The sequence below is a fragment of the Pseudopipra pipra genome, chromosome 13 (genome assembly GCF_036250125.1).
Source record: "Pseudopipra pipra isolate bDixPip1 chromosome 13, bDixPip1.hap1, whole genome shotgun sequence".
Lineage (NCBI taxonomy): Eukaryota > Metazoa > Chordata > Aves > Passeriformes > Pipridae > Pseudopipra > Pseudopipra pipra.
In genome coordinates, this window is record NC_087561.1 from 11135789 (window position 1) to 11148049 (window position 12261).

The window sequence follows — 12261 nt, forward strand, 5'->3', positions numbered from 1 at the left end:
GCTGAGGGGTCCAGCCCAGCCTGATGGGTACCTGGGCAGTCCCCATCTGCTTCTGGCTCATCCCCTGAGTCCCACATCGATGGCAATGCTGGAGAAATGCTGCTTTCTTCTTTAAGCTGCTACAACCCCTTCTGTTCCTTTGCATTTTCAAGCCCAAGCTATTGCTGGCCCTTCAGCATTCCCTTCCTACATCTACCTCCACCAAACACAGACATCTCTGAAACTCCAAAACCCCAGCCATTAGACCAATCATCTGACATGTGGTTGGACTAAGCAGTAGATAACACTTTCAGCACCTTGCTGGAGTCTGTCAGAATTAGAAAGATTTCCATGAGCTACCACTTCACTGGAAGCAACATAGGAATGCATCCATTTACTGCAAACACCCTTTGCCAGCTCTTCACTTCGCCTGAGCTGATCTGCATCATTTCCTCAGTCCTAGTCTCTTCCACAGGGCTCGTAACTGCTCCAGATATGGTGTTACTCCTGCCAGAGCACCTCCTGAGGACATCTGGTGCACAACCCAGGAAACCTGTAGCTTGATAAAGGGGAGCAGAATGCCAAGTTAAAATTGTGGGTGCACTTTCAAACCTGCACCAGGGAAAGAGCTGGTATTTTAAGACCACTTGGGCTTTCAGATTGCATGGAAAAATTACATAAGGAAAGAAAGTCACCAAGAGAGCAGTCCCCACCAGGCACATTAACCACTCACGCCTGTCAGTGGTGGAAAAGGCATTGCAAAGATGCTTCCTCTGCAAGGGCTATCTGCCTTGTCCCCTTTCCACACCTTCCTTTCTCTGGCATCACAGCCCTGCTCCTTCTCCCCACAAAGTTTCTCAGTCTCCTTCCAGTAGCCCCAGCTGCCTTCCCCTCTCCTTTCCACCTGCTCTGCGTCGCTAGACACGAAAACCTGGACCAATTTCTCCACCTCTCAAGCAGCCACCCCTCGGGGGGTTGGCAACTGAGTGAAGGAGGGGTGTGGGAACCTACGTGGGCCTGGGCCCATCACTGCTATTATCTATATTTTCCATATGTTTAGTTACATTGGAGCAGAGCCCTGCTCTGCCATCCAAACACCACTCAGGAAGGCCCAAAGAGCACGTCACCAGAAGACAGAACATGAGACAACAAGCAAAGTAAGAGCACAAGGAACAAGAAGACAACATGGCTAGAGGTGGAGCAATCAACCACCTCATTGCCATCACGTCCTTCAGGCATCTGAGCAGGGGTGGCCTGAGCAGAAGATGCCCTAGATGCAAGAGCATCCAGAAGGACATGTAGGTATCACACCACATCGAGCCATCTGCTAAAACAGCCCCAGGTTTCTGTAGAGGGAGACCAGTGTGACCCAGGCAGGGAGTGCAGCAGCCAGTGGGTCCTGCAGCCTCTTCCCTGCCCAGCTCAGCCCAGCCCAGGCTGGGAGATTTCCTCTTGGCTCAGGCTCTGGCACACGTGGCGGCTTCCAGTTGTCAGCAACGTCTGCTGGGAGACAAACATCTCGTCCTTGGCACCAGGTAGGAAACAGCAAGCTGAGAGCTGTGCCGGGAGGATATTTTTCCTCCTCTTCACCTTCTGCAACACAAACGAGAGGCAAATCCCTGCCCCAGCCACTTCCCTTTTCCCTTAAAAGCTCCCAGTGGAGAGGGACTTCTCAAATCATGTATTTTTGTGCATAGTGTTGTGTTGCACAGAGATTTCTGCCAGAACAGCAGCCCAAGTCACGCTGGCTGCATCCTGCCCTCAGGAGTTTTCCAAGCTTTACTTTTGCATTTGCTTCATCTCAAGGCACTGGAAGCCCAAAAAGCAACTGCAAGCAGTTCTGATGGATGTCCCCAGGTCTGCAGAGCTGTCACAGGGAACTGAACAGCCGCCTCATAAGCCACTTACCTCCCATCAGACAAGACAACCCCAGTGCGGGGTTAATTACTGAGCTATTGATTTCAGCAGAGACTAAAATCAGACAGGAGGAGGAGAACTCCATGGCAGACACCCCCAAACCTGTTAGCTAGGGAGGATTGAGCAGCTGGTCTCTAATTAATGGCTGATGGCTGGGCTGGCTCCTGGGCCAGGTCTCAGCTCTCCTCTGCATTCAGAGCATGGATGCTGCTTGCTAAAACCCAAAAAATGTCACAGACACAGCTTTTCCTGTGTCACTATTGGCACCTAGGATAGATCTACCAACAGGATAAGGAACCAACCATCCAGGCTCAGGCACTGCTGATACACTAGGGTGCAACTCATCACTGATACTGAATGTACCCAACAGCAACTGACCCTGCAAGGCTCAGGCCTCTGGAGCTGCAGGCAGGAGGTAAGAGGAGCCCTGCCCAGGATGGTTCTCCCACACACAGATGCACAGACGCCAACTGAGCAGCTGAAGCAACTCAGTGTTTAAATTAGGTTCAAAGCTGGTGACTTTATACCCTCCCCCAGTGAGACTCAACACTCATAGAGGAAGCCCAGAAAAGTACCTATATGAGTCTCACCCTCAGCAATTAGATGCTTATGGAAAGGTCAGTAAACTCCTTCCCCTCTCACAGGCAGGAGGCATTCAAGGGATCCTGCCAAAAATAAAAAGTAACTTCCTGCCCATCACAATATTTGTTGATGGCTCGAACACCCACCCTGTGCCAGCTGCCTCCCATCCCCCTGCTAACTGTGCTGCACAGGGCAGCATCTTCTTACATGTGTCCCCAGAAAGGCCAACCAAGCACATTTCCTTCTCTTAAATATCTCTCCCTAGCAATACAGCCGAGTGAGACCATAGGCAACAAATCCTGCTGCAACCTAAAGTTCCCTCTTTGCTCTCAGTTTGATGTGCTGCAAGGGCCATCTCTCATCACATGGGCTCCAACAGCACGAGCACTAAAATGCAACCCAGCCTCTGCAGCCAGTTACATGTCAAAACCAAGGTAAGAAGTTTAATGAGCAACAGCATCAACTGAGAGTCCTCCTGAGCCATGAGGGGTATTCAGACCTGCCCCAACACAGGTAGGTCAATGTCTGACTGGAGATGGGGTTTGCCAGCACAGAAACCTGCCTCATTACAGACATCTGCTTCATCAGCAGGATAACAAAAGGAGCGAGATCACAAATTATTCATTATTTAAAATGAATGAAACCTCTTGGACTTTCTGACAGCAGCACAGTTTGCATGAAAGCTGCAGTGGTCTGTGCCAGCCACTGCCTCCTGTGGCCACTGAGGTGGGATAGAGCATCAGGAGAAGTCCCAGGAGAAGCCAAACCAATGCTATAAAAAAAGGGACCACCCTTTCCTAGAGCAGGATGAAACAGCATGAAGTTGTGTCAGGGGAGGTTTAGGTTAAATATTATAAAAAGGTTGGGCACTGGAACAGGCTCCCCAGGCAAGTAGTCACAGCACCAAGCCTGACAGAGCTCAAGAAGCATTTGGACAATACTCTCAGGCACAGGGTGTGATTCTTGGGATTGTCCTGTGAAGGGCCAGCAGTTGGACTCTATAATCCTTCTGGGTCCCTTCCAACTCAGGATATCCTGAATTCTGTTCTAGGATTGCTGAATGAGGTGTAGGTCCAGTGCACCTCCTGCTTCAGACCAGGGAAACTCTGGTGACACTTGTTGCAAGAACAAAGCTGCTGAGAGCATAAGATGAACTGCTTCAGCCAGCTAAATGCCTTGCTGCACACAGTAGTAAGACTCCTTGCAATGCCATTCCCACCCAAAAGATGCCAAACCAACTAATGCTTTTGGTTCTTTCAATATACAACACACACAAATCCAGAGCAGTCTGAGCAGGCAGGATCTAGAAGGACTCCCCCACTACCCATCTACAGCTGGTGGTGTGGACCAGATACAAATTAAGACCTCTGGGAATAAAAACATGCCACAAATGTGCTTTGTTCCCACTGCAGACATAGTCCTTTGGTGGAGTGGCAGAATTGCACTGGGGAAATCCCCAGCTCTAACCTTCTCAGCACGTGAAGCAGCTTGGGATGGAGTGGGAATCTCACAGGGATTTGGGCTCATGGCTGCACTGCCTGCACACCATGCCACAACTGGGCACCACACTCCCACAGCACAGCCCAGGGGGTTGCAGAGGGGACTTCCCACTGGAGCTGGCCCTCTCTGCCCACAGTGGGTCTGACAGCACTGCCTTTTTCTCCTGTCCCCTGAGAACATCATGGCCAAGCAATCTTACATGACCTCAATCTAGAATCAAAAGTAGCATTATTGCTAATGAGGCTTTTTCTTGGGAACAAAAGCAGTTGGATTTGTTTTTCGGCCAAGAAGACAACAGGTTACCTTCTGGATGATGAAGATTAGCTCTCTGAATCCCAATCCCTTCTCAGTCTGGACCACATTATAAAAACCTTGATGTTAAGTCAAATTTTGGAGAAAAACATGAGAAAACTACCAATCAACCAACTAACACCAGAGAGCTGCATCCTTTATTAATGGGACCATCAGGGAGGACACCTACCTCAGACATCTACTGATTAAATTACAGCTGAGTTACAGCACAGGTGACACTTGATACAATTAATGAGGCCCAGAATAACTGTAATTAACTGTTAATCTGGTATCAACAGCTCCAATTACACTGGGTTTTGCTGCACAAGGACTCCTTCAGGTTTGTTTCCTTCAAAACAGGATAAACTCCAGCACTGGTACAGGATATCTGGTGTTTGTTTTGAGGCATCGCTGTGCTTCAGCTGCATGTTTTGGACACAAAAGCAAATGAATCCCCTTTAAAGGTGTTAATTTGTTTTTTTTCTCCAGCTGATTTCCACACCATTGTTTGGAGGCTGGTCCCTGCAGGACACACCTGAGGCACCTGCCTCCCTGCTGGAGCTGAAGCCACAGGGACAAAGTTGAATCCCTTCTCATGCATAAGACGAGGGCAACCAGGGAATTTCAGGGAAGGAGAGTGATAAAATGCTATTTATGTTACCCAAAGGTTAGGGACACCAGACAATAAACTGGTGTGGAAACCAGCCAAAACTGCTACCCATCCAAGCTCAGCCCCAGCAGCTTCCTGGTCTTGCAGAGAAAAGCCAAGGAGATGGATGTTAGGCATTGGAATAAGTTCCCCAGGAAAGCAGTGGAGTCACCATGCCTGGAAGAGTTCAAGAGGTGTGTAGATGTGGCACTTGAGGACATGGTTTAGCAGTGAACATGGCAGTGATGGGTTAATTCTCTGGAATTGGGGTAGGTGGGATTAGCAAAAAGGAAGCACAGCTGAGATATTCCTTTCCATAGTGATAAAGGAGATACATGGCTTCACACAGGAATGCACCTTTCCCAGTCCTCCCATGTGTGTTCCTGAAATTCACTGCCAGGGAAAGGCCAAATGAAAGTAAGAAGGACAAGAAAACAGTGAATCTTGTCTCAAGAATGGCAGCTCTGGAGTCCCATTATTTACCCCCCCAATAAAAGGATTGTATGGCTGTGGACCAAAGGATTTGGGTGTGCTGAGGAAAAGCCTACAATAAATTACTGAACTGTCTGATGTGAGGACTTTTGATATTGCCAGATGTTTTGGCACCAACATCAGCAAAACCAACAGGTCAGTAACAGACAGGGTTTGCTGGGTTTCCACAGCACACAGGAGATGCTCAGGCCCTCAGCACAGATTCACTGTCACTTCAGCAGTACCTGAAAAGTACCTATTTGCTGCCCTTTCCTTACTGAAAATAGAAAATACCTCACATTCCACAGAAAATGTCACTGCACAGTGTGGATCTTAATTGTGCACCCCTCACACTCCCTCTGTGTCAGGCAAGACCATGGTTAAAACAGGCAACAAACTCCAGCAAACACAGCCCAGGATACAACTCTGTTTGAAAACAGGCATGCAAACACAGCAGGTCCAAAAAATCTCTGGCTGTTAGAGAAAACTCTTTTGGGTGACCTGTGGATACAGCACTCCCACAGCAACCCTGATAAAGCCCTGAGGTTTGCGACAGGTCCCGGGCAATATCTGGTGTGGGCAGGCACCGGCTCTTCCTGAAGAGGGGAAGGAGGGGTTTGGGCTTGAAAAGCCACCCTACAGTCAGATACCTCCAAATTTAATTATGTTCTCATTACCAAGGGTCACACATCCCCTGATTTAACTGCCCTGGCAAAATCCGGTCAATACCACTTGCACAGAGTGGGAGAGCATTTACCCAGCACGTTAATGGGAGCTGGGGCACAGCTAAAAGGATGATGGAATTAGTATTTAAATACCAGGCCTAGACTTGGTGGAGCTGTAGATTACTTTGTGTAGTAAAGAAGAATTAACTGATCCATTCCAAAATGCATTTATCATTAAAATAAAAATCTTCTGTCATTTTATTTAATAGCCTTAGTAAGAAATAATTGCAATGTCTGGTTGCTTTTCAACAACATGTGGTTTTAATATTTTAATTGTTACAAACTGTTTAATAATGGTGAACAAAAGGCATGTCCAAGTAATTATTGTATTTATTAACATTTCTTTTGAGGACTTGATAGATTATATTGCACACATACAGCACTTCAGACATTGTAGTGTTAACTTATTAAATTTAAAGGTGGAAAAGGAGCCAGAAGTGACTTGCTTTGGTGCAATTTAAATATTGTGTTTTCAAGTGATTAGTGTTGTGCATCACATTATTCAACAATCTGGAAGTGTGCACATTTTTCTAATTATTATGCAGCTTCATCTGATCAGGGAATTAAAATACAGTGGGAATAATAAACCTCAGAGAGCCTAGCAGGCACAGGGAAACGCTGTTCCACCAAATCCGTCAAAGTCATGGATTTTTCTGACGGGGAAATATATTACTGAAAAGTCCCCACCTCACCAGGCTCTCCCATAACAAACTTCATAGTTTTCCCTACTTTGAGCCACCCAGGTCAGGGTCTGGTGAGGTGGGTTCCCAGGACCTCATGTCTCCCCTGGGAGCACCCATGGCCACCCTGAGCTGCCCCATGCCCTGAGAGCCCCCACTGCACCACTCAGCAGCCTGTTTGCAGGTTTCCTGTATGCCCCAAGCAGGATCTGGGTCCCTTTGCCTCCCCAAGCATCATTCCCCCATGGCAGGGTGAGACCCTCCTCTCTGGTCCCCAGTGCTCCACCACACTCTGTATTTTAAGCAAAGGGGTTGCAAGGGACTCTCAGGCACAAGGGCACCACACCGTTCCCAGGCCTATTTTGTTTACATTTGATTCAATCAAGTTGTGGCCTTTTGGCCTCTTTCCAAATTAACTTCTGGGTGACCTCCACCATGCCCTCTCCCAGCAGCCAGGCCGCCGGGAAACAGCCCATTAAACCTACAAACAAATACGGGACATATTGGTTGATCAAATCAGCTTCAAACACAGCTCTGGAAACGCCTGGCCTGTGCTTTTAATGCGAACTTCAAGTCTATTTTATCTTCGGTCATTCACACCTCTGAGCCTCCTGGTTTTTTTTTTTTTTGTTTTTCCCTTCCAGCTATAGCTCTGTGTTTTACTGCCTCATAAAATTTCTAAATTTTGTTCTCATCCTCCTGCAAACCCTGAGAAGAGCAACGTGAGGGTCTCTCACATGGGGCTCACCACAGGGCCCGGGTCTTTACACCGAGCACACAAAAAAAGGCAGCAAGACCCTGCTTGGGGGAACAGCTGCAATATTCCAAGAAATTGTGTCTTCCCCGTATTTCCAAGGAAATAAATCAAAGGGAGTTTCTCAGGGTCTGTGAAAGCATATTGCCTGGATTCCCATCCCCAAAGGGTTTATTTTTTCAAGAGCTTATATGGTAGTTAGATTTCTGGCTAGAAAATATGCAATATGATAAAAACACAGTCCCTATATGGGGCAATAAATTACAGATTGTTTGATGTGGAAACCAAAGAACTGTCAAACTCCAGTATATCTGAAAAATTCTAAATGAGCCCTTAACTCGAGTGTCTGGAAATGTACAGTATGTTTCCAGGCCATTCAATTTTGTAAAGACATATCTCCCCCATTTAAGTTTCCTTTTATGGATTTTAGTATTAATTTTTGGTGTGGTCGTTCCCTCCTTTTGTTAAAAAATTGTGCTCTTCCTCCTTGAGACAGTACTATGATAAACACCAGGATTTAACTAAATATAAACAGGGATTGGAACTGGGCATAAGCTAAAAGAGGTAACTGCACTAAGGATGGGGTAAAGCATCTGCTGCAGTGGTGTCAGAGCCCCATAGGCACTGCAGAGGGCACAAAAGCCACCTCAGAACAGACAGGCACAGGAGGGAAGACCAAGAGTGTCATATCAGCAAATTTGGTACTGCAGATTCCTGCTTTATCCTCACACCAGCATCACTCAGGTCCGCTCTCCAGAGCCTTTCATAGAGGAGGATGATCAATAGGAGGTCACCAGTGTGGCAGAGCTCCCAGGCTGTGGGGCATAGGACACCACAGCCCCCACCTCCATGTTTATCTCTTAAAACCTGAAGCTCTTACCCATCTGTCAGCCATCCAAATGCCTCCCCATGGTGGGAGGAAAATTGCATGACCAGAGGAAATAGCTCACCTCGCACACAGCTTTCTGCCTAGGGATGGTACTGAGTCACAAAAAAACTGAGCAAGACCTTGCGCTGACACTGAACAACCTTTCAGTTTCAATATACTTTTACGTGTGGGATGAGTGAAAACCCTTCTAGCTAGAAACAGACCCCATCCACTCTGGGAAATAAAAGTTAGGAACCAATTCCAACTCATTTTCCTGAAGGTGACCCTTAGCCTCCCAGCTGAGATAACAATGCTAATATTTATGGATGGGCTGTTCATGCCTCTGGGCACACAACAAAAATAACTCAAATCAAAACTTGGTAGACATCTAACAGAACTGGGGGGAAAAAAATTCTACTTCCAGTATGGCAATAATAAACCATCTCAACCACCAATACACGAAAAATAGCATCAGCCACAATCACACATTTGGGTGAAACAAAAATGGTCTGATGTAATGAATTGGCATCACTGAGGGGGACTCATCCAGAAAGGGCTGACTTGAGACAGCAACACTACTCAGGCACTGTGCTGTATTCATTTATTTAGTTCAGCTTGATAGAAGGTGCTCAAACCAAAAAAAAAAAAAATCAATCTGGGAAACTTTCACTTCCCCTTCTCTCTCGGTTAAGTTTTCTATACTCCTTTCAGTTCCCACAGGTTTAATTCTAATGCACAAACCCCATTCTCCTTTCAAACTGCAAATGTTTGATGAGAATCTCTCATGTGTATGTGTGCACATTTACCCAGATTTGGTTTGAGGAGACATGAACTAAAGAACAAGCATGATTTCTACACACAACACATTCGCCAAACTCAAGCAAGCTCGAAAACGTGGCGAACTGCTGAAAGCAGACATTTTCAGCAGTGTGAGCAGCCTGGAATAAAGCAAAGCCAAGTCATCAGCAAATTACAGACATTTTAGCAAAAATCTACAAGTAAAAGCAAAAGCTCTGGGACTCTATGAAAATTGCACCAACTAGCATGGTTCCTGAGTCTGCCCACACCCACAAAATCCAGGCTGCATCTCTAACAACACACTGTGAGGAAGCCACAACATTGCACTATATTCCCAATTTACGGGTAGTCACGTGGAGAATCCAGTTTACAGCTCTGAGCACTACACAGACACTCTTTTCCCCAAAAAATCCTGGATATTGGAAAATCCTTAAAAGCCACTGTTGGCTTGAGCTTGGTGGATAAGGAGATTTTCACCCCACTCCAGCTCAGGAGTCCCCACTGCTTCACAAATCTGAAGCCAACACCTGAAAAACACAACTGTAATTCATCCAGAGCTGCAGCTCCTTCCACATTTCCTACTCTTTGGCATTCAAGATGCATTCCACATGTGAAAGAGAGCTCAAAACTTCCTTAGGTCAAGAAAATAAGTGTGATGGTGAGCTCTGGCACCCCAAATCCCAAATTTAAGTAACCTCTGCAGTTTCACGGTTTATAAGCTACTTATCATAGACTACAGACCCTCCACAGGAACAGAATCATATCATAGAATTACAGAATGGTTTGGGTTGGAAGGGATCTTATAGATAATATAGTTCCAGGGACGCTTTCCTTAGACCACATTACTCAAAACCCTGTACAACCTGGCCTTGAACTTCCAGGGATGGAGCATCCACAGCTTCTCTGGGCAAGCTTCATAACTAATTTTCACAAATCACTTCCCATTTTCTCCTAATTTTATTCTCAATTCCTCCTATTTCTCAAACACAGCTTTACAAGAGTGTTCAATATTTTTCAGATTCTTAATTTATGCCATTCAAACCAAAAGACTTTATCTGCCCCCATAACATGTTCCAACCTGATCCTACAAGCCAAGAAGGGGAAGCACTGAAAGAGATCACAACTAAAGGTGACTATATTCACCCCCTTAACACTATTTTTCTCTGAGCAGCAGCTGACAAGAGACACTCTGCTGCTGCAAACAGCTGAATAGGGCTCAGCAGTGTTTACCCAGGGTCTCCCACTCCACAGATCTCCAGTCCTCAGCAGCCTGAGCTGTTCAGCAAAGACCTAACTTGACCCAGTCTGGCAGCCAGCATTTCACAACCACTTTATGTCAGCAGTTTCAAGTACACTAATAACCATGTTTTGTTCAGTGCGACTTTCTCACTGTGAACGGCAAAATATCATTATCACCTGCAGGTTGAAGCCTGCCCTCTACCCCATTTAATAGGGAGCTGATTATGCTATTCCCCCCCCCTTTCCCCTTTTAAAAATTATGGGCTGTTGGCAGATGGCACCGCTCGGCACGGGGAGGGTGCAGGAAGGCAGAGCAGGCTGCAGGGCCGCTGCCCACATCGGCTCTCGCATGGTGGGGCGCTCCTGCGGACCCCGAATCCCTCCCTGCGTCCCACTCCCAGACAGCACCTAATGAGGCGTGCCTGCATCGGAGGACACTGGGGTTAAACCAGGAATGGCTATGAAAACAGTCCCTGGCAGTGGCAGGAGCAGGAAAGCAGAGGTTTGCAGAAAAGTTGCTAAGCCAGCAAGTCCAAACAGAGCCGCCCTCACAGCCCACCCAGCCGGGAAGCAAAGCTGGGCTTAACCCCGGGAACCCGCTGCTGCCCAAAGCATCATGCCAGAGCAACCCTGGACAAGGTCCCCCGCTGGGAAGAGCTCTCTCAGGAGAGACTGGGCAGCTCAGCTGCATTAACTGTGTTACCACCTCAGTGTGTGCCCTGTGAGGTCCCAGTAAAGTAGCAAGTCCAAGGTATCCACCTCCTGAAAAACACTACCCTTTGAGTTACTGCAACGTCCCATACTCAGTGACAGAGAGGGGGGAGAGCAGTGTCCAGAGCTGGATCCCAGCCCACTGGTCCAAGGCAGTGCTGTGGGAGAGCTCTGGGAGGTGAACAGCCACAAGCTGAACACTGTGCAGAGGTGCCACCTAACTTCCTGGCAGCAGTGGGGCTTGTTCACAAACCTAATCTGGCATGGCGTGATGGGTAGAGACAAGATACTGCTTGTCCCAGTAAGAATGCCAGGTCTGAGGCAGTGGGAAGGAAGCTTCCTCCCCAGCACAAAGGATCTCATCCAGCCCTGCCACTTCCCCCTTCAACAGTAACTAACTTGCCCCAGCAGTTGCTGGGAGTGGATGTCCAGGGAAATACAGCGAAGAAAGAGGTGATCCTTTCTGCCAGCCACGAGCAATGCCAAAGGGGATTCCTCTGACCAGAGGGGACATCAGGCACATGCCACACAAGCCCCTGCCAGCACCTTGTGCTCGGGGGGACCACAGCAGCTCCATCTTTCCTGGTCCTCCACTGCGCAGGGGACATATTCCCAGCAGAAGCACAGTGCAGGAATGCATCCACACATTGGCCAGGCACAGGCTGAGCCCTGGAAGGCTGCAGTGCACGTACCCCACAGCTGCCACTGACCCACGGAGAACCATGCCAGCATGTATCCAACAGGACCTGCCATGTGTGCCCTGTGAGCCTGGTACCCTGCGGGGCTGAGGTGGCACTGGCTCCGCACACAGGGCTCTGCACAGAGCTGCTGAAGATGGAGACACCCTGGGTTGTCTGGCTGAGCCCAAAGAAAGTGTGGGGGAGGCCAAACTGATTTGGAAACCACCCACTCCAGAGCCATCCCTGCTGGCACGTCTGCAACAAACCTGGTTGATGTGTTTCAGCTTGTCAATAATCTGGCTGATCACTGGCTCCAGACCTTTCATCTTCACCTCATGGTTGCCAGACTGAGCTTTTGCTCCATTCCTTGTGATTTGGGGACTGTACCTATAGGAGTGAGAACAGAGAAGACCATGA

At 47.8% G+C, this 12261-nt stretch overlaps 1 protein-coding gene across 3 annotated transcripts in view; it reads right to left on the reverse strand.

The window, feature by feature from the left end:
• GPC3 (glypican 3) overlaps positions 1–12261 on the reverse strand; it is a 146485-nt gene that overhangs the window by 34536 nt on the left and 99688 nt on the right. For all 3 annotated transcript variants that reach the window (XM_064670008.1, XM_064670009.1, XM_064670010.1), the window contains exon 6: positions 12111–12231. In XM_064670008.1, coding sequence (XP_064526078.1) covers positions 12111–12231 — 121 coding nt within the window. The remainder of the gene's footprint in view (positions 1–12110; positions 12232–12261) is intronic.